This window comes from Dryobates pubescens, chromosome 9 (assembly GCF_014839835.1).
Source record: "Dryobates pubescens isolate bDryPub1 chromosome 9, bDryPub1.pri, whole genome shotgun sequence".
Lineage (NCBI taxonomy): Eukaryota > Metazoa > Chordata > Aves > Piciformes > Picidae > Dryobates > Dryobates pubescens.
Genome location: NC_071620.1, coordinates 12,378,826 through 12,401,591, shown reverse-complemented (window position 1 = coordinate 12,401,591; position 22,766 = coordinate 12,378,826). Strand labels below are relative to the sequence as shown.

General features: G+C 39.4%; 1 protein-coding gene across 1 annotated transcript in view; it reads left to right on the top strand.

Moving 5' to 3' along the window:
• Positions 1–19,699, top strand: part of ZNF407 (zinc finger protein 407) — a 354,410-nt gene extending 334,711 nt beyond the window's left edge. Inside the window, exon 9 of the mRNA XM_054164093.1 lies at positions 17,691–19,699. Coding sequence (XP_054020068.1) covers positions 17,691–19,030 — 1,340 coding nt within the window. The 3' untranslated portion in view covers positions 19,031–19,699. The remainder of the gene's footprint in view (positions 1–17,690) is intronic.
• Positions 19,700–22,766: the final 3,067 nt, after the last annotated feature.

Below are 22,766 nucleotides of genomic sequence, written 5' to 3'. Positions count from 1 at the left end.
TATGCCACTCCCTTGACTTATGAGTTTTTCAGAAGCTTTTAATTACTTTTGAGTTTAAGCCATTCTGGCAGAATTCTGAAGGAGCTCCAGTGGCAGCCTGTGGAAATGAAACTCTTCTAGCAACATTTGGAGAAAGAACCACTCTGGTGGCTGGAGGAAAATTTTCCAGCCATTCTTCATGCCTGGTAGTCTAGAGGGAGGTTAGAGGAAACTGCTGCAGGCACACAGTTATTGTGTTCCCTTTCTGCATCTGGGGAGGAGCTGTAAAAATTGTGGTCAAATCCACATATTACATAAAATAAAAGAGAGAAAAAACATCTGAAAAGCCAGGAATGGCTTGAAGGGTTACCATCATGTCATCAAACTGATTTTAGGTATAGAAAAGCCATTGTTTCTCACAGGACTGCAGACTTCACGTAACTGACGGAGTAAATAGAAAAGAAGAAATGCCATCATTTATCACCTATCAAGGACAGGCTATAAATGATCACCAGTTAATCAGCATTTGAAACAGTAGTCTTTAATTTCAGTGACAAAATCCAACAGGAGAAGAATTTCACCCCTGGTACACACCCACACCAGAGTGCCCATATCATAACAGTAAGTTAACTTAGGTGTAAAGCTTTGTTCTCTAAACAGCAGAAGCTTCATGTCATTGTTTATAAGCACAAAACACACCTATTTCTCCATGTGTTGGCACCATATTGGTGTTATCACTATAGCATTCCCTCCTCTACAGATGATCTTTTGTTATAACATTTATTTTTGTGCAGTAAATGTAAACCGATTATTTAACCAAATTACTTTGATCGTGGGAAACTGACAATTAGTGTTACAGCTTCTCAGCAGTGAAATCCACACAATAGAGCAGAATCTGATAATGTGTACTGCAGTGTAAGTTGGTGTAGTGCATTTATTTTGTGCAGCAAGCTGTGAGAGAGTAGGAGAAGTGGAGGAGATGGGCAAAGTCCATCTTGATGAACTTTCAGTCTGTATCTGTGATTTGTGTTGTAAGCAGTTTAGTTTATCTAGTTGATAGCATGTTGGGACAGCTCTTCACGGAAACCTTGGTGGCTGATGTCAGCACTTAAAGCATGTGGGTCCAAGATGATCAGCTAATCAATGAATGTGTTAGAGACTTGCTAAACTACCATTTGTAATTTTGATTTCCAGTAGCTGTTGATGACAAACAGGTTAGTTCAGTTACCTATAATGATTACCCACTTTAATAGTTCTACCTTTTGCACATGGATTAAGGGGGGAAGTATTAAAATTATATGCACCAGTACACCCACATGATTTGGGTTTATTCTCAAAGCTTGAATGCATCAGCCCTTCTATGAAATAGCTGTGAGTTAGGAGAGCATTCTGGGTATTGTCATGCAAATGAGGCCACCAAACATACCACTTTGCTTCAAAATTGCTCTGTAGTGACAAGTAGCTTTTAAAAATGGAGCAGGGTTTTCCAAGCTAAGTGGGCAACCCTATATATCCTCTGAGATCCGCTTTCTAAAATAAGTGCCTGTATACCAAGTCCTAATTCCACATCTGAGTGCTCAGATTGGCACTTACTACATACCCATACATCTCATTCTAATGCAGATTAAGGCGGTCCTTTCTGCTTGAGTATTGTGTTTTCTCCCGCATTCATACAGTGAAAAAAAAACACCCAGAAGTTACATGTAGCACTGAGAAGTCGAGTTTGATCTGGTATTCAGCAGCTCTTAAAGCCAAGGTTTCGTGTTACATCATTTTAAGTAGTACAGATTTTAATTAATTCTACAACAGCTTCTCAGCATTACTCAAGGACTTAGCAGGAGGTCATGAGAAAGAAAAAAGACCTCACCTACTTTAGGGTTCTCAGAAAATATCTGTAATCAGAGCTATGCTATTTTAGTCTAGTTTCAGGACCAGTGTCAGTATTTGTAAGAAAATACCATTCCTCTCTCTTCACAGCAAAGTGAGTCCATCCCAAATACTTCTGCTTGAGAAAGGATGTAGGAAGAACAACAAAGTTAAACATGTGACTACCCCAGGCAATTCAGGACAAGGTAGTTTTAAAGCAACATTTTAATGGCAGTTGCAAGCCAGGATGGATCTCACTGCCATTAAAAGATGAAGAATGAGCAGAATCTAAAATTTTTTGCTTGTTTTAATCCAAAGTTGTGTGAAACACATTGTGAATCAGACTTGATGGTCTTGTAGGTCTTTTCCAGCCTTACTGATGCTATGATTCCCTGAATTTTGTCCATGTCCAGAATGTGTCCATGATTTTACTCTTAACTTCTGACCAGTATTGTTTCATGTGCCATGCACTGAAGGTAATGAAGCCATAGATAGAAATTGCAGGTATATCATAAGAATGGAAGTCCTTGGTCTGCAGGCCAGATGAAGATTTATAAAAGCTGATGGAGGCAGTGGGTATTGGGTTGCTGCGATGCCAGAGCAGCCAGGCTTCTCAAAACCCCTATGGCCCAGTGTTAGCTACATTGTCAGTGTGGTGTTCGCATAGCCTCACAGAAACACCTAATGGTCTTCTAAATACAAATTCAAGCATCTAATTCAAGGCATTCACATTAGAAAATGTAGATCATTGGACTTCACAATTAGTTAGATCTTTTCACTCATGCAGCTCTGTCCTTGGAAGTAGGAACTTTCCTGGAATGACTAGTTAAGGGTCTAGGGAGGATTACCTTCAGAGGCAGGCTTTCTGGTGTTTGCTGCATTTAGATGGTACCTGAACTCTACAAACTGAATTGCCCTCAAACCATCTCAACATATAAATCTCTATATATTTTGGTTTGAAATACTTAATGTTGATGTGAATGGATTAAATAGAAAAGATGAAGAAAACGATTTTGAGAAAGAGTTGTTGCAATCATCTTTAATGTTTTTGCTGTGTGTTAGCTATATTATCTCCCAGCCTCTCTTGGAGCTGTTATTTAAATGAAACTTGGTGTTACATTTTCTTTTATTACAAATGCTATTTATACACAAATTGGAGCAGATCATGATGCAGCAAAGAACTTTTTCTACTCTGTAGACTGTGCAGCAAAATAGTGCATTATCAGCATTACATGCCTCAGTGAGGAATGTTTTGCTGGTTTAAATCTCATCATTATGAGAAAAACTTAATATCAGATACAAAGACTTCACTGGAAACTTTTGAGCTAGGCTCTTGTCATCGAACTGAAAATGAAAGCTTGTTCTTGGTGGTTAGACAGGGGCAATTAATGAAAGACTCACACTATATATACTGCTTAAATGCAGTTCCAGAGATCTACTTTATCAGCTAGAACATGGTTGTATTCATTTTTGCTCGCTTGCCGTGGGACAGTCCCAAAAATAATTGGCAAACCATTGCCCTTAAACCCCTCATCTATAAGCACGATGCAAAGCGAAGGTGGTTGAGGTCTCACAAAAATGAAGCACGTGGTGTGACAGACCCATCTGTGCCAGTTTTATAAAACAAAAGTGCCTAATTTTATCATCATTGCCTTTTGTTCTGCACAATGCTGTTCATGCAGTGGTTTTATGAATGCTTGCCAGTAGAGTCTGTAAGCCTCGGTTTTTCTGGCTGCTTCCTCTCCTGTGCTGTGTGTTCTTAGTTGCACTGCTATCTTCCCTGCCCCCACAGTTCCTTCTCCTTATCCACTGCTTCTCCCCAGACAAATCCAAAGTAGAACCTCCTAGCAATTTTCCAAGGTTCTGGGCTCAAAGACTAAGCTAATTTGTTTTTGAATTGCAGATCAAACATAAACTGCAAAGAAGCATTTAATCAGTTAGGAGAAGCAAGGGTATGGCTTGTTTAAGTCCCAGAATCCATAAACCTGTAATGATTTTATTATATTGATGTCAGTTTTCATTATTTTCATGAATGGGTATTCCCTGCTTAATGCACAATATTTGCATCTGATGAACCAACGAGTTTAAACATGGTTTGTTTTAATGCTTTCTGAATTTGCATTCAAATTCATCAGAAGTAATTCTATTTGAAATCACACAGGGCTAAACACAGTGGTTGTAAATCCATTTGAATTGAGATGCCAGAATCAGCCCATTAATCTACAAATCTACAATATAATTTTTGTATGGTTGGGGGGCTTTTGTTCTGGGTTTTCTTTTTTTTGTTGGTTTTTTTTTCACGGTGAGGCGTAGGGGATACCAACTGCATTTGCAGGAGGGGAAGTGTTCAGGGACATTGTGGTAAATTGACCAAGAGGGAGTAAGTCTTTATTATGGAAACTGTCCTGTGAATGGAACACATGAAAGGCCAGAGACCATGGTTTGAGCATGTCTGTCGCTGCCACTTGAAGTAGTTGCACAGGAAGAAAGGAAGTCTCTCAGATAAGCAGCTTCCCTAATATTTAGACCAATAGTGGTTGGCATCTGCAACTTCCATTCACCCTGCACAGTATCAGAGTTCACCCAGAACTTGTAGCAGCACTATGGCCTGCACTTAGCATTTCAAGTCCTCTTGCTAAACACTGAGTTTGCTTGAATTTTTCTGTGCTCTCTTGTTAAAAATGGAATGCATAAATGCAGCACAATTTACCTCCAACTAAACAGGGATATTTCAGAAGGAGGCGGGGGGGCGGCTATATTGTAGCAAACATTTCTTGGTGGTTGCAGAAGGAATCTGTACTTATTTCAGTGGCTAGAGAATGTTTTCACTTCTGTGTTATCTAAATTGACTAAATTGTCAGAAATTAAGATATTTGTTTAAGCTGATACCAAATTTAAAGATGGAATATCATCGAGAGTGTGAAAACATGTACGAGAGGGATGTGAGAAGTTTATCAGCAACATTTTCCACATTAGGCATTCTTATTAAATACAACAATGAAGGTTTTTGATAAAAGTTGTTTTTAAAACTACAAAAATTTATAGTTGTACATAATGTGCTTGATCCTTTTACCAGGAATGTCTTTATTCATTCATTTGAGTAGGTGACAATTAAAAGTGGAATTCAGCTGGTACTTCTGCACATGTTCATACAGTCATTTTGCTTAGTTAGAGTCAGGTTGAAATCAGTCTGAGACAGATATGCTTGGCTGGGTCAAAGTAATTTTTAGCTAACTTTGTGACTGCCTTCCTCTGGGAGCAGCAGTGCTGTTTTGGCCCTTGTAAAGCAGAAATTAATGAGTCTCAGTCCCTTGTTTTCAATGCCATAGACTGTGGCTGACTGAGGGTCCAACTTAGGAAAGCATTTAAGCCCATGCTTAGCATTATCTTTGTGCTTAATTCCTGAAAGTCTAACTCCAGGCCTCTTCTTAAGCATTTGCAAGAATTGTGATGATCAGGAAGTCTACCGTCTGACATCTGTGAAATGAACTGGTAGACTTGAGTCTTTTTCATAATGAACCAGTTTCCATCTCATAAAATTCTGTAATTGCAGATGGTATCAGTGGACACCTATGACAATCTCAGCAAAGATTGCCGCCCAGCATTCCTCATTATAGGATACATGGACACTGAACTCCTCTCTGCTCATGAACAAGGAGTTGATTCATTGACAGGGCGTTATCAGGAAAATTGCAGTGATGTGACTAGTGCTTCACTGTGGGTAAATGGAGTACCTCAACTCTTGGAGTTGACAATAGGCTCCTCTAAGAAATGATAATGCTACGATTAAGACATAAAGCTGGGACTCAATATACCTGGGAATTCTTGTGTGACCCTGGCAACATGCTTTTTGTTGTTTTTCACATCTCTGCCTGAAAAGTTAGAATAATGCTTTTTCAATTGATGGTGTTATTTAGTGACAAATATGTTACTAATTGTGAGTGATTCAGGAGACACAGTTTCAGAAGTACATGGTCACATAAATGCTATTGGATTTTAAATTCATTTCGTTCGGTTTGCATTTGTATGTGCTTGTGCCTAGCACCAGTGAAAAGAAAGCAGGACAATTTTATTTTGCTTCCTAATTCTGCATTGAGAAAATCAACTGAAGACACATAGACCTAAAAATCTTGCAGGAAATTCATTCTGTTATGAAGAACCCTAAAAAATAATGTGGAAGATGAAAAACACTGATTTTTGTCTTCTCTTAGCTTGTTCTTTTGGACAGTGATATAATTTTTGTTCTGTCTGTGTATATTTTCATATGTGCATTTTCTTTTTATAAAGAAAATAATATAAGTCTAGTCTATTCTATTCTAAATGGTGAACCTCAACAGGTTTTGGAACTCCAGAACATATACCAAAAAGATAAAACTACAAAATCTTAAAGTAAGGCTTACCTGGGACTTGTAGCAGCTGTTTCAGCCTGTGATAATGTGGGCTGCTCAGATGCTTTTTAATCTGCACATCTTTGACATGGCTGACCACAATGAGTCCTCCTGTGCATTTTGTCTGTTATGTGCCAGAAGTTAGCAAACTGTCAGTTCACCAAACTATGGTAGCTGGAAAAAGAGTAACAAGAACTAAAAACAAAAAGAAAAGGTAGCTGATATAAGAACCCTTTAAAATAAGTGTCAGCTGGAACTGTTAGTTTCTTGGTGTTTTTAAAAATCAGATCTTTTAGGTATCTAGCTCCAGGCTCCTGCTGTTGTTTATTTTGTGGGGGGCTCTTATCTGGTCTCTGTCTTGTTGGTTATCACAAGCTTTACTGCTTTCACAAAAATGATCATAACTTCTGCTAAGATTTTGTCTATTGTACTGAAAAATGTGTACTAAGTTCCAGCAATAGTAAGAGTGCTTGTGGACCACTTATGTTACTACTAAGGATGCTGTAGCAGGTCCTATATGACAGCAGAATAAGTGCGTTCACTGCAGTGTGCATCATGCTAGAGACAAGTATACTAGGCACCACGATGTTTTTAAAGCACTTGGCATTGTTTAGTTAACATGCTTTTAAGCATTATTTGGCTTCAGTTGTAGACAGATATATACAATAAATCTTTGAGCAAGTGCCATCAGAAAAGCTAAGTGGCATTTAAAATATATTAGAAAAATGTGATTGCTAATAAGTTTTTAAATATTCCCTCTTTTCCTTGTCTAAATTTGGCTTCAGGAAGGGAAAAAACAAGAAGAGCTAATGAAATGACCTGACAGGGTGACAGGGTTTGTTTACTAGTCCATATTTGAGTAGGATTCATGCTTCATATGATTGACAGTCATTGCAAATTCTTTGGCTTTTTAAGACTTAAGGCGCCACAGTCTTGGGTGAACTTTAGTTCAGAATGGAGATGTTTACAAATGTTAACTAAGTAGTTGCTGCAGAATCACATGCTATGTTTCACAGAACTGTTCTGGAATAGTATTGAATTACAGTACAAATGACAATGATTCTTAAATCATATTCTAAGTACTGTGCGCTCAATTTATTCCTCTGGAAGTTTTGTCATCCTGGCACCTGGAAATGGACAAGGCAGCTGAACTGGCTTTCCATTGCTCACCTTGTCCAAACATCTGCACATACTATGTCATGAATGTTCTTGTCTTTCATCAAAATCAGACTGTGCTGATCCAAAATGGATAAAAATTCTCCTCCCTCTTCAGCCTTTGCAGAACATGCAGCCAGAAAATGTGCACTTAAACCTTATCAGCCTTCTAATAGCTCTTGCTTCACTATTCTGAATATTTCTTAGTCAAGATTTCTCCCCTAGAGAGGTCAAGACATAAATCAGTTCTATCTGCATCAGAACAATGTGCAGTAGACGTGCCTTTGGATGTGCAATTAAAAATTGCTTTGGCCTGTTTTCATGTTTTATATTTTTGTAAACTCATGTGTAACTTGATGAGCACTGTCATTCTTTACATTTCTTCAGCATTACAGTTCTCAAGGGACTTCTCTCTCATTGAGTAGCATTTTTGCGTATTTGCTTTCTCCACAAGTGCTTGTATGCAGTAGCCCAAGCTGAATCTTGTATTTTTGTTTTTATATTTACTTATGTTACATCCTGGTTTTCTTTATAATGATGTTAACACTTCCTCCCAATTTAGTATTAACTCTTTATGCTCTGTAAAAGCTGATTTCAACCTCTAGCCAACCAACAATTTAGGTAGCTTTGTTGACAGAATAGCATGGAAATGATTCACATCTTGAAAGCACAATTTTGCAGCCTACTGGAAGCAACTTGTGTAAGGAGCTTCTGAGCACTTAGAGCTACAGTGGAACCATTTCCTTTGCACTCTTCATGCAGCCCTGGCACACAGACACCGTCTCAGCCATTCCTATCTCAGTAGTGCTCAGCAATGGCTGAGAAAGCACCACCTTTGGGGTGTTCTATCTTGTTTTATCTATGTGCAGCCTAGTGCCTTCTAACACTGGGAGCAGAAGACAGCTCATTTAAGTACTACTCTATCGGTAGCACTGAAAATATATTCCTGTCAGTAGAAGGGTCAATTATATGAACTGCTCTTCCTTTGAAGATCTGCTGGAAACATGCTGCTTCCAGCCTTCACTAGAGGTGAATCATGAAAAGAAAACTTTGTCACAAACTCGACCCTTGAAAGTGATGTAAAATAAAAGAGTTACCTATCCCTCCAGCCTCTACTTCCATCCTACCTCCCAGAACCAGCATGCACCCCTGCTTCACACTTCCTAAGTAGTCCTTGCATTACTGCTAAGCCTGTGACACTCTGCACTGAAAAATCAGCATCTTTTCTGACGGTTGTCATTTTGGGCATGATAAGCCTTGATGCTGTCAGTTCCTCAGGAACTGAGGGGCCAGCAGCAGGGAAGGCCTCGGAGTTGTAACTGGACCACTTACGACCAGCCCTGTTTCCTCCTTTTCATAAGTTGTGGGATCTCTTGCACTGAGACTGAGCTTTGAGTTTTGGTTGCATACATAAGGCTGAAGTGTCTAACAGGTTGGTGTGACCTACAGCTCCCAGACAAGTTCTCTCAGATCATAGCTCTTCTTTCCAGCTGCAGACCTATTGCAAAAATATATGAATATTATTAGCCACTGGTGTTACTTTTGATGCTGTAAAAACAAAGAAATAGATCCTTCTTCACTGAAAACCTGTACAAGTTAAAACCATAAACCCCCTTTCCCTTGTTTTCTTCTGAAACCAGTTGCAGTGCTCTCTTTCTCTCACTGTACCAGCCTCTACCCTTTGACCAGATTCATGTCACTCCTCCAGTTTTCTTCCCTATATTCCCAAGCAGGTGAGAGGCAAAAGGGAAAATTCCAACTGTATGTAGTGTCCAGATAAAAAGATGTAGAATTAAATGATGAAGCTCACCCTTTTTATCAAAATTAGTTGATCTCATGTTGGCCCAGCATAGCTGCTCCTTCCTGACAGTTTATTACTTCTGTTTATACAAACAGGGCACATTCCAGCATGATTTTGACAAAGTCAGCAAAAGCAAGCACACTGATTTCATCCCATGCTTTGGCTATTGAAACAGAACATTATTTTTTTCTGATAAGACGGTACATTAATTGCTTGCTTGTTACACAAGCATTAGCTTTTGATATAAACCATCCCATAGACTCCTGACACCTTGCATGCTGAGAAGTCCTGTCCTTGAAGTTAGTGTAGTGCACAATGATCAGAACTTATCGCTGATGTTTTGTTACTAGCAGTGTCTCGGCAGAGGGTGACCTCTAGTACTGTCTCTAAACATTTTCAATTTATAGACTCAAGAATTTTTGCTGTCCTCGCCTATCATTCTTTTGAAGAGGTCAAGCCCTTTGCGAATTTGCCATGAGAAAGAAGTTAAGAATACCCTATATATTTAAAAACACCTTAATAGGGCTATAGCCACAATGAACACACAATATACAATTTGTTTTATTATTTATAGAAGAAATTCGCATCGTTTAAGCGCACACAAGCAGCTGCTGTCATTTGGCTATGAGCAGATGTTAGACCTCCGAAAGCTTCGCTGATAATTAAAATACTAACAGTTAGTGTTTTACCCCAGCTGCAGGTTCTGTTTACTGTAAATTTGATTTTAATGGTGCCTCTGTGCAGTTATTGAATAGAGGTTTGCTTTCTACTATACATACAGAAGTGTCTACAATGAAGACAAATGGTTATTTCCCATAATTTGCTCTGGAAATAGATGAATATTCACTGTAACACAGTTGAATTTATAAATGTGATACAGCTATGACTGTCACATAGGAAGTGGTAGTTTCTTCTCTCTTAACTAGCAAAAAAGAACTAAGGAAACTTACTATTTCTAGTTAATCCCAAGCTTTCCCTCCTAAAATCTGCCATGCTTTTCAAATGGATTGAGACATGCCCTCGAGCAAAGAACAGGTGCTCCTTTTTACTGAATGGGTGCATAAATCAGAATTAATAAATAAAGGGAATCAGAGTACCTGTATGTGATAGGTATGCAGAAGAATATAATTTCTACTTGATCATTTAATAACAGGATGTTTTATTTTAGGTATCCCTTACAAGTGTCTGTTCTCTTCACTGCATGGATGTACATCAGACATTAGGGAAGGCTAGCCACTTTCAGAATTGTTAATCCCAAGGGCCTGATTATGCAAACACAATGCATAATGCAAGCTACCATGTTTAGTCCCTTTGAGACTATTGAGGCTAACTATGGCAGTAAGCAGTACTCTTGATAAATAAATGTTTGTAAGACCAAGATCTGAATGTATATATTCTTGAAAAACAAAAACTCTTGCTGAGATAGTAATGACAAAAGGGGTTTTTGCTTTTTTTGACAGAACAGTTACTGTCTGGGGCTAGACCTATTTCAGAAATCCAGATCATTTTCCTTATGAGCAGAGCCTGTGGGTTGTTTTTTTTCCCCCCTGATTTTCTTCTATTACTGTTCATGCTATTTTATGGATTATCTTATGTGTTCTGTCTTCCTAGGAAGCAGAAATCTCTGATTTGCCCAAGCACGACTGGTACCTCTTGAAATTGGGATCCTCATTTAGAAGTGCTAAAAATGCACTTTCCAGTTGCGCTGCAGGGGATAAAACAGAAGAAGTGCATCATGTCACATCAGTGTCAGTCGTTCCCAAACTGAGTGCCAGAGAAGCCTTTGAAGCTGGACTGCCAGGCGATGTCCAGGCTGGCTATCCTCATCTCCAGCTGCTAAACTGTGCTGGAAGAGCAAGCTAAAACACCCCAAATACATTCCTAATGTTGCTTGCTCATGTAGGTAATTGCTGTGTATGCCACAGGGAGGTTTTTGCTCACACGTAGGAGCTGAGAAGACAAGCCTGCATGGTGGCAAGCAAGTGAAGAGCAAAAGTGGTCTACAAGAAAATCAGTTACTGTGCAGTGGTAGGTGCAGGCTGGGCAGCAGTAAAATCTGCATGTTAACACTGTACATGTTTGCCGTGATCAGTGGGAGTTTCGGTATGTGTATTTTTATTTGCATAGCTTCTGTACCACTGGGCTCTATAGTGTTCAGTTTTGACCTTGAGTGCAGGAAAAGAGAAACTGAAATTTTTCACAGAGAAGGCCTTTTCCCAAAGGTTAATTGGACACTGGAGGGAAACTAAACCAAACCAAACAAACTGCCTAAGCACCCTAACTGAAAGGCTCAGCTATTTGTTTTGCTGGTTGCTTTTAATTTTGCTTCTTTTTGTTGCTGTTGTTGTAGTCCTTTAAGGTGTGGGAGGTGAAAATAACAACCATGAAATCTGAGTCTGTTTTTCAAAGGAAAAAAAACTATATTACAAAAAAAAAATTCACTTCACATTTTAAGGAAGCTAAAAGGACATCTGCTGCTTTGTTCAAGATACCTGAAAGGTTAAAACTTCATTGTTTATTCAAGCAATTCTTAGAAGACCTTGAAGTTTCTAAACATGATTGAGTGGTTGAGGACGAATCTGGAAGCCAAGGATATTTTGAGCTTCAGCATTGGTAGATTGGCATTACTGGATTTTTAAGTATAAAATGAACTATGAGTGTTATTTGGGATTTGGTTTTGTTGTTTAATTCTGTTTATACACTGGTAATTCTGTTAATACACTGAAAGGGAAAAACCTTGCTGCAGTGGTGTCTCTTGAGAGTTACATGCTTTGTGTCAATGGTGGGGACTTTTATGTCTCTTAGGGAGCTGGTTCAGTGCCCTATAGGTATACTTATTTGTACTGCTTTACAAATATTTGCTGCCTTTGTCGACATAATAATTCTGACAGAGCCATTTTGGGTTGCTGATTTATTTCACTTCTTGTTTTGACCCATCCTATTTTCTTTCCTTTAGCAGAAGCCGTGAATGAGCCATCACAACCTCTTATTTAGTAGCGTAACTAGCTGGTTTAGAAAATGCTGGCCCATGCATTGTTTGCACATAAAATCCTTACAAATGACAAAGAATAGTTGTGGCTGTGGTTAAGTTAACAAAGATTGGAAAATGTGCCTTATTGTTATGGCCTCCAAAAACTGAGGAAATCCCGAAGTTACAACATTATGCCACAGTTCTTAAACTGTACTTAATTAATTAAAGATCCTTATAAAAATAATAATAATTTTTTTAAATAAAAAACCAAAAAGAGGAAGACTAAAGAGCAAAGGCTTGGAGCTTGATGAAGGCCTAAATTATTTCTTTATGAATTTGAATGGTGGACTTGCTGTATCATTCACAATATTGTACTGCCATGCAGACAATCACTTTTAAAATAATAATAAAAAAAAAATCAGTTGCTCATTTGGGTGCTGCCCAATCTAAATTGGATTTTCATATCTTTTTAATTCCTTGAAGGTTGTATTTATTTGAAGAAAAAGACAGGGGGGGTTGCATTCACATTATTTAATATTCATTGAATTTTAGTAGATACCAAATTTTCCTATGTGTCGATAAATAACATTCCTAATCACCAAAGTATGAAAAATTAAGTGATGCTGAATAAGGGGCTATAAATCAGGCCTCCTGGAACTTTTGAGGAAGAGGGAAAATAGCTGGTTCAAGCTTGCTGTGTAAATGCAGATCATTTCCGTAGCTGTAATAGAGTATTTCATTTATGACTTACAGCTTTGTTCTAAAGGTGCTCCTTGTGAAGGATGTCCTCAGCCTAGCCTCACCATGCACAACCGCTTGCTACAACTTTTGGGGAAGGGTTAGAATTCTAAAGAGGCTGCTGGCTGAGAGCAAAGTGGTGCTTTACATATAATATTAGCCCAGACTTTCCTAACACATTACGCATTTCTTTCTGAGACAAGTCTCCTTAATGCCATCTTTATCTGCTACACGATGCATGAAATCTACTTTCTGTTTTAGAACTGCGGCTGACCCCCGACCCCACAAGTGATGCCACAATGTGACCTTTCTATTGTCATCAGCTTTCATTCTCCTGAAAATTCTATGAATTTTTATTACAAGTTTTTTTAAACCAAGCTGAGGCTTCAACAAATTACTTGACACAGATGAGATGAAGTTGTTGAAGTAGTGTTAGATAAGTTTTACAGCCAGCATGTGTGCTGCTGAACAGTACAAAGCCAGTGTCCTACAATGTCATACACCAGTAACTGCTGAGCCTACTATTGGATAAATACATCATTTTATGGAACATTGATTGTTCTATAAACCCAATGGAGTATTATGCTCTATGATCAAACCATTTAGATTGTGTGTAGAGCACAGAAAATGCCATATTCAGGATGGTACTAAAAGTGCCATTTGTGTATTTTATGGATGTCATTACGGGGGAAACTTCTCTCTGTAGGCCCTGTTTACTGCAAAATTTTTTAGTCTGTAATGACATTTTTCATTCACAACGTATGCCTTCAAGAGAGGGGGCCCTTGTTTTATTTGTTTCATTCGGGTTTACTGCACAAATCCTGTACATTTTAATTAAATGTAAGCTTAACAAAAGAATAAGGTATTTATTCTGTGGGGAACAAATGATGACAGTTACGAAAGAATAAAGCAGACACACAAAAGCAAGTCAGGTATTGAGTAAAACAGAGGGGGAAAGGTACTAAGCCCTATTTGTGGTTTCCCAGAAGCACATTAGACATCAAAGCATTTCTTTTAGCCTTATTTCAGGAGTCTGTGGTCTCTGAGAATTAAAATAACCTGCGAATATGTATTCAATGGCTAAAAAACTCCTGACATTTCCAAATAAAAAGCTAACAGTCACTCAGGACTCCAACTGATAAATAATGGCTCTGCTGAAACGACAGACTTCTTGGAAAGAAACCAATTCTGTGATCATTGCACCCCTCAATATGAAACACCTCTTTACAAATTGTCTGAATATGAGTTCTCGTATCATTATATTTTGTCATTTTAATGCCTATTTGTGTAGCTTTTTAATGTGCAGTGACGTGCAATCAGCAACAAGTCCGCTTTTCCTAATATTAATGTGGGCTTGTATTGCAACTTATGTTTGCCATGTCAGCCAACACTTACCCTTCTCTTTACCCATTCTTAAAAGGGGGCAAGAGGCAGGCTGGATTTAGTAGGATAACGTGATTTGTTGCCACATACAGTCCAATAATGTGACATGTTCCTTAAATGCAGAGAAGTACAATACAAATACAAATGCTGTGCTGGATAGCAGTGCTCCACTATAGAAATGTACTGTTCCAAAGTTGAAATGGCAGCTAAGCCTCAAAATGTGTTGTTTTCTAAATATCTTCCTTAGTTGGCTTTTCCCAGCTAAAACAAAAGAAAACCAGTAAAATCTGCAATTCATATTTACCATGAAAAAAATCACTAAAACTGAAGTTGATGTTCCCAGTAAATTCTTGGTTGTAGTCCAGTTAAAATTTAAAGTTACAGTAGATTCACATTAGTTTAAATGACACTTGAACTTCTACACAGCTCAACATTAATTCATTATAGTTGAAATGGAAGAATCTTCAGTGGGTGAATCTTTTACAATCTGATTGAGGCTGTTACATTTTATAGGAGCCATTTTTCAAAGCAGTACTGACAGCACTCGAAGTTATTAAATTGCTGAATCAAAAGATGGACCTGCAATCGCATTTATGAACTGTGATGGAATAGCTGGGGTTGCACTGAGCTGAGGTTAAGATGTTGGTGTAGTTAAGCTTCATCACACCCCTTAGTGACAGCAGTATTTACCCATGTAGTTTACTTTAATGGTCAGGAAGTGGCTTAACTCACCTCTGGATTCAAATAGATTAAGTAAGCAGTCAGAATGGCATAATTATCAGCGCTGCGAGGGATTCGCCGGGTAGCTCGTCACCCAGGAGACTTCCCATTCAATTGCACAGTGAAGACTGGAGTTGCATAGATTCACGGGTACAGCATTTATTTGAGGAGATGAAAACAGGATGATTTTCCTTTTCCTTTCCCTTCCCCAGACTGGAGTTTCTCCTCTGTGTAGCGATGCTGTGTCCCGCACATAAATTATTGTGATCTTAGGGGAAGGATGTCATGATTTTGCTGTGTGCATGGGAAAATTATGATCGCAGAGTTATTTTGATTTTGAAATCCAGTGGAAAACGCATGATTTGTAGAGTTATTTTGATTTTTTGTGCCACATCACTGCCAGGCTTCTCTTTTATCATGTCAACAAAGCAAAATTCCTGAGAGAATTAATTACTTCTACTCTATTATAAAACGTGGAGGAGCTAAGATAATTGTCATTTTATGTTGATTTTCCCTTCCTATTTTTCTGCTCTTTGGGGGGTCTTGTGAATGTCAGTGCCTACAGAGAGCACAGGAAAAGTGGGGATATGAACCAGTTGTACAACAGGAAGCTTCCTTCTTACCTATGGCCTGACAAAATATATTTCAGTTGCATGTGCCAGATTTATCGTGCAGCATCACTTGGAAACACTGTGTTGGTTTAAATTGTTAATTTTCTTTTCCAAAGGTAACCTGCATAGGAGAAAGTTGTGTAACATTAGTTTAGACTTGTGAAGGTGATTTGCAACCTTTCAGCTTAATAAAAATTACTTCCTGTGCATCACAGTACAGTTTTCCACCAGAAGCTTTGTAACAGGAAAAGACAGATGCATGCTAGCAAAAGCTCAGGGTTTTTTTAAGCCTTGATGTTGTCTTTGAATGTTAGATTGATATGCACCTAGAGGCTGCAAGATGCCAACTACTCAGTCTCAAAGTAACAGAGTTCCTAAGTATGAACTTACCTTTAAACAAAGGATCTCTAGTTTTTAGAGCCCAGTTTAGTTCTCTGTAAGATCAGGGCCTGACAGCTCTATCCTTTTGGTGAAAGAGTCAACTCCTTGGCCTCTTGAGTTGAATGGAGCATGTTGTTCACTGAGAGTGTCCTGCAGAGTTGGTTTACATTGGACATCAGGAAAACTATCTTCACTGAAAGGGTTGTCAAACATGGAACAGGCTGCCCAGGGAAGTGCTTGAATCACCATCCCCAGAGGTATTTAAAAGATGCGTACATGTGGTGTTTAGTGACATGGTTTAGTGGTGAACTTGGCAATGCTGGGTTAACAGCTGGATTTGACCATCTTAAAGGTCTTTTCCAACCTAAACAATTCCATGATTCTATGAAAGCACAGTGCTAGCCTGAAATTTGACTGTAAGAGTAATTTTTTTTCTTGCTTCTTTTATCTCAAGCATTTTGTCTCAAACAATATGCCACTGCTTGTTTTATCTCAAACAAACAATGGTTTATCTATGTGTGTCACTGACAAGATGCTATACCTGTTCTTCCCAAGAAGTGCTTGTGTAGGTGAATCAAGAAGTGTTTGTGCAGGTGAATTTAAACTAGACCATGCTTGTGGGTAGTCTCAGCAGCATGGACTCAATAAGCTTTCCCAAGGCCCTTCTAGCATTAGACCCTCACCCCGCTCTGAGTGTCCAGGACACGCTCTTCGCTCTGTGTGCAGTCACTGTGGCCCAGATTCCCAGCACCTGCAGAAGCTGCAGGGGTGCTTTCAGGATGACATTTCCACAGGGAGACAGTGAATGCTAGAGCTGTTCTTCCACAGACATCATGAAGTTGGTCACAGGGTGCATTCAATTATGCCTTCCCAAAACCCTGACTCCATGCTTTAAGGATAGAGAGCTTGACTTTGTGCAGCTGTAAGCACCACTTGCTTTGCTGAAGCTTTATTGTTAGTGATGAGAACTGAGAAGGAAATCTTCAATGACACAAAACCAGACTGAGCAGCAGAGCCAGCAGTTGGAATGTGGAGGTTCAGGCATTTTAATTTGTGAATGGATTTCATGTAGAAATAATTAAGAAATGTATTTGAGATTTCTCTGGATGATATTTTATAGAATATCCTGCTTAGGGTAAGAAAACTACGGAGTGTTTTCTTCGGGTAACTAGGCTAGTGACTGAGTCAGTCAGGTGTGCTGGAGAAGATGCTAGGTGGGAAGTGAAAGGGAAGACAAAGGTGTCAAACAACAGCATGGCAATTACCAACAAAAGCAGGGTATCAAGAAGATCAGCCACAGTTTTTCACACACAGATCTGTTTAGTTCAATATATGATCCTAAAATTCATTACTGAACTACTTAAATATCACCCATAGGATCTTCTAGAACAGATGTGTTGATGGCTTTAACTGTATACCGTATTTATCTGGGCTTTTCTACACAGTGTATTTTAAAAAACACATTTAAATTGTTAATAGGCTGCAGAATTGTTAAACTCAGCAATTATTTCAACCTGTAAATATGTTGTTTAGAAAACATGCAAATTGTTTTTGTTCACTTGCTCGTTTTACCTGTGTTTTCTGCCAGTGCAATCCAAAAATTGTCAAGGAATTCTCTTCCATTTAGGCTACAATTGCTAAAATAATGACCTGATGTTTGCCACGGTACCTCGCTAACAGCATGTTTTGTCTTGTAGGCATCGTGTCTAAGTCCTATGAGTGCCGACTGAAGGGGCAGGGAGCAACCTTCGTGGAAACTACAAGTCCTTTTACTGCAGCATCGCTGGGAGAGGTTTCTCCAGTTAAAGAGAAGGTCTTTCAGGGCAGCAGAAGACAGCCACAGTCACCTGAAGAGGTTCAGCAAGTTATCATTATTCAAGGATACGATGGTGACTTTGCAATTGATACCTCTGTGGAAGAAACAGCAGCAGCTACCCTTCAAACTCTAGCGATGGCTGGCCAGATGGCCAGGGTGGTCCATATTACAGAAGACGGGCAAGTCATAGCCACAAATCAAAACAGCTCACACATGAGCAGTATGGTTCCAGGGCAGATCCTTACTGAGCAGTTAGCAGATGGTGCAACACAGGTGGTAGTGGTTGAAGGAACAGGAGCTGATATGGAAGAGGCCGTTCAAATAGATGCAGTTGCTGACTCCAGTAGCACTGTGCTGCAGCAGATAATGCAACAAGAAGTTCTAGAAGCGTCCGAAGCTACTGTCCATCCTCCAGACTCTTCCTCAGCGTTAGATGCCCTTCTTTGTGCTGTCACAGAGCTGGGTGAAGTGGAAAACAAATCTGGACTCCTTGACAGAAGCAGGTCTAGTCACAAAGATTTCTCGCAGATGCCAAACCCAGAGACGCCCAGCGCTGCCAGTGATGCAGAGGGACAAGAAATACAAATGTTCCACGAGGTTCAAGAGGCTCAGGAAGGCACCGAACCTATGGAAGTAGTGACACAGGTCATGCACCCCTCGGCTATAATTGCATCTCAGGAGAGAGCTCAGGCTGCTTTCAAGAAAATGGTCCAAGGAGTATTGCAGTTTGCTGTATGTGATAGGGCTGCAGCCGACCAGCTGATGAAAGAAGGTGTCACTCAGGTAATTGTAAATGAGGAAGGGACTGTGCATATGGTAGCTAGAGAAGGCTCTCAGATAATTATGCAGGAAGCTGGCGGCCACGCGCTCAGTGTCCAAAGCGAGCACATGGATTTAGTTGAGTCAAATGGGGAAATATCGCAGATTATTGTCACAGAAGAAATAGCACAAGCCATGGTTCAGGGTTCTGATGGTGACTTCTCTGAAGGTGCAACCCACTACATTGTCACAGAATTACCACCAGACATGCAGGAAGAACCTAGTGTGTACTCACATGCTGTGATAGAGACAGCTGGGTCTCAAGAGATTTTGCAGGCTGGTGCTGCTATGAAAGCAGAACCAATATCCCCTGATAGAGCAGGAGAGCAGTTAACAAGCATCGTCATTTATGATGATGGCTCACAAGTAATTCAAGGCCAGAGAGAGGATAACGAAGTATAAGAAGCATAAAGAGCTTCACCTCCTAGGCTTGATGCAGAGCAAAGCTGGAAATTGCCAGATCCACGGAGGCACTCTACTCCTGGAACATTTTCTGTAAAATCTTCTCAATACAACATCCTCCTAGTCAGGTACACACTGTGTGGGAGGTGAGGGTCAGCTGCGAGGAGGAGTTCACTGAAATGGATAGTACAATCTTGTTACAATAGCTCTACGAATTACTCTGAAACAAGCATATTAGGGTATAAAAGAGGGTAAAAAGCTGACATCCCCTCCCCCCAGTAGGTATTGTTCTGTTCACTGCTTCCTTTGTTGTTGGAGATTTCCTTTTAAATGTGGGGTGTTTTTTTTTAATCTCAGGGTAGTTCCCTGTCTTCTGTGACTCTTATCTAACATAATCACAGGAAGAAAATTATTCCAATTTCGTGAACAGATAAATAAGCAAAAAATCCAAAGCCCACCACAACAAAGTGAACATGTAAGCTTGCATCCTAGAATCGGTGCCCTTCCTCATTTTAAAGAGGAAGAGGTGACAACTGGCTTTCTAGAATCTTATTTTAAAATACCCCTCGCTAAAAATAAGTTGGGTGTTTTTTTTTTTTTGCAGCTAAAGTCAAATATTTCATAGTAGCTTAGTCTTTTGTGGTATCACATAGGAGGTTTCCCTAAAGAAGAGCTACACTTCGAAAGAGTCTTGATTATACAGGAAGAAGAACTTGATGCCTGTAAGTTCCTCTTAATTTTAGACAAGAGTCCTACATAAGAAATATCCAATTTAAAAAAAAAAAAAAAAATTAAAAAAATAAAATTGTCAACTGTCAGTGTTTTGCTTTCCTTACAAATAGTGTTTCATGTACAGACCATTTCGCAGTTCATTTCGTGAGCGACTTCTGAAACGTTATGGGTTTGGGGTTTTTTAAACAAACAAACAAACAAAAAAAACAACAAAAAAAAAGAAAATTCTGACATTGACAAGTAGGAAAAAAAAATAGAGGAAAAAGAAAAGAAAAGAAAGGAAAAAAAAAAAAAAGAGAAAAAAAGAAAAAGAGGGGGGGAAAAAAAAAAGTAAATGAAAAGGTGCCCTTGTATTTCTTGTGTAGTCCAGAATGTCACTTATTCACTTGTGGATATACTGCAATTGGTCAATGCAAGTTCATGTTGAAAATACTCGTTTCATGCTATAACTGCTTTTTGTTTCTTTGGAGAGGAAAAAAAAAAAAAAACCACAAAAAAAAACAAAAGGAAAAACAAAAAGTGTAAAATATAAACTGGCAAGGTTTGGGGATTTTTATTTCTTTCCTTTTTTTTTTTTTTTTTGGTCTTTCAAATAAAGTGTTAGCATTAAAATGAAGCGTCATGATTTTTAATGCTAGGCAATAAACAGAACTGGCATTCAGCAGGAGCAAACAAACGCTATCTGTTATGTCTGTGCATTTTCCCTTTTCCTTTCTCTAGCTGGCTAGATAGATAAAGATAAAAGAATCTAATTTCTGAAGTGTGCCTCATGCATGCTTAATGTAATTGTGTAAGTGTTTAGGGTATAAGCCACGCCGACTCTGGAGATAACTGGGTTTCCTATCATGTTTAATATCTTAAAATTATCAACTGTAAGAAAGTTGGGGTGAGGTAAAACAATAGTTCCTTCCTGAAGCAACTGTTTAAAAATGTATTTCCTCACAGAGCTGCTGAGAAAAGGTGCCTCATTCTGGAGCTGTAAGATCCTGCTGTCTTTTGGTCTCTTTTATTATTATTATTATTATTATTATTATTATTATTATTATTATTATTATTATTTTAAATTTTATTCTTTTTCCAGGAATTAAGGGTTGTGTCTTTGTCAAACCACCCCCCCCCCCAAAAAAAAAAAAAAGTAAATTTCAAGTTAGACATGGAGATTCATAATTAGCCGAGTTTGACTTGCTCGTCTTTCTTGAAAGTGACAGGCTGTTCACTTTCTCTTAAATACTGTCTTCAGCAAACAGTGACAGGATCAACTCCCGTTTGTTATCAGGAAAAAGGTGACCTTTACAAAGTGATGGCCCTCTGCAAGACTCTCACAGATGTTCAAAAAACGGAATGTTTTTCACTGGAAATATTTCTTCTTGATCATTTCTCCTGTTAACTGCAGCCCTGTGGTCTTGCAGCTTGGATGCTAATTCTTCGCTGTGCTTAGTCCTGTATGGCTAACCTTTCTGCTGCAGTACAGGGTGTTGACACTGACATGCTGCAGTTTACCATTTGTGATTTATTTAGGATAAATATGTCTCAGGTGGCATTTAATCCTTCATAAAACCAGTGTAGCCTGCAGTGTCAAACCAGCAATCACATTGTATGCACAATGAAAAGAGCAGACCTTTGCATAAAAAAAGGGGGGAAAAAAGACACAACAAAAAAACCCACCCAACTGAAAACTGGTAGGTGTTCCTGTGCGGGGGAGCACTGGAAAGGATCCACGAGCCTCCTATCTGCTGTAATTACCTGGAAGCTCGGGTTAACAGTTCTTCTCTATGAGTGCAGCCTGAGCAAGGGAAGCTAAATGTTTTTAGGGCTTTTATTGTTGTTTATTTTTTGTTGGCCTCCTTAGAATCGTAGAATTAATCAGAGATCATCAAGTTCAACCTATCACCCACCGCCTCATGACTAACTAAACCATGGCTTCAAGTGCCACGTCCAATCCCTTTTTGAACACCTCCAGGGATGGACACTTCAAAGTCAACTTTTTAGTGCCCTACATATCATAGACTCACAAAATAGTAGGGGTTGGAAAGGACCTCTGGAGACTGAAACCAATCCAGCTGCTAAGGCAGGTTCATCTAGACAAGGTCACAGGGGAACACATCCAGGTTTTGACTGTCTCCTGTGATGGAGACTCTACCACCTCTCTGGGCAGCCTGCTCCAGTGCTCTGTCACCCTTAAAGACAAGACATTCCTCTTCATGTTTAGATGGAACTTCTCATGTTCAACTTTGTGCCCATTACCTCTTTTTCTGTTGCTGGGCACCACTGCAAAAAGACATCCTGACACCTGACACCCCCGTTAGTATTTATATGCATTTGTGAGATTCCCCGCTCAGTCTTTTCCAGACTAAAACGATCCAATTCTCTCAGTCTTTCCTCATAAGAGAGATGTTCTTGTCCCTTAATCATCCTTGTAGCCCTCTTCTGTACCCTCTCCAGTGAGTCCCTGTCCTTCTTGAAGCAGGGAGCCCAGAACTGGACACAGTACTCCAGATGTGGCCTCACCAGGGCAAAGTAGAGGAGGTTCACCTCCCTCAATCTGCTTGCCACACTTCTTAATGCACCCCAGGATGCCATTGGCCTCCTTGGCCACAAGGACATATTGCTGGCTCATGGTTGTCCTGTTGTCTACCCAGACTTGCAAGGCCTTTTCCCCAGAGCTGCTCTCCAACAGATCAGCACCCAACCTGTATTGATACATGGAGTTGTTCTTCCCCAGATGCAGGACTTTGCACTTGCCCCTGTTAAATTTCATTAGATTTCTCCCCACCCAGCTTTCCGGCCTGTCTAGTCAGTCATGCTGGATGGCAGCACAGCCTTCTGGCATGTCAGCCACTCCTCCCAGTTTGGTATCATCATCATATGTGCTGAAGGTATACTCTATCCCTTCATCCAGGTCATTGATGAATGCATTGAACAGGGCTGGACCCAGTACCATGTCTTGAAGGACACCATTAGCCACAGGCCTCCAACTAGACTCTGCCCCACTGACTACAACTCT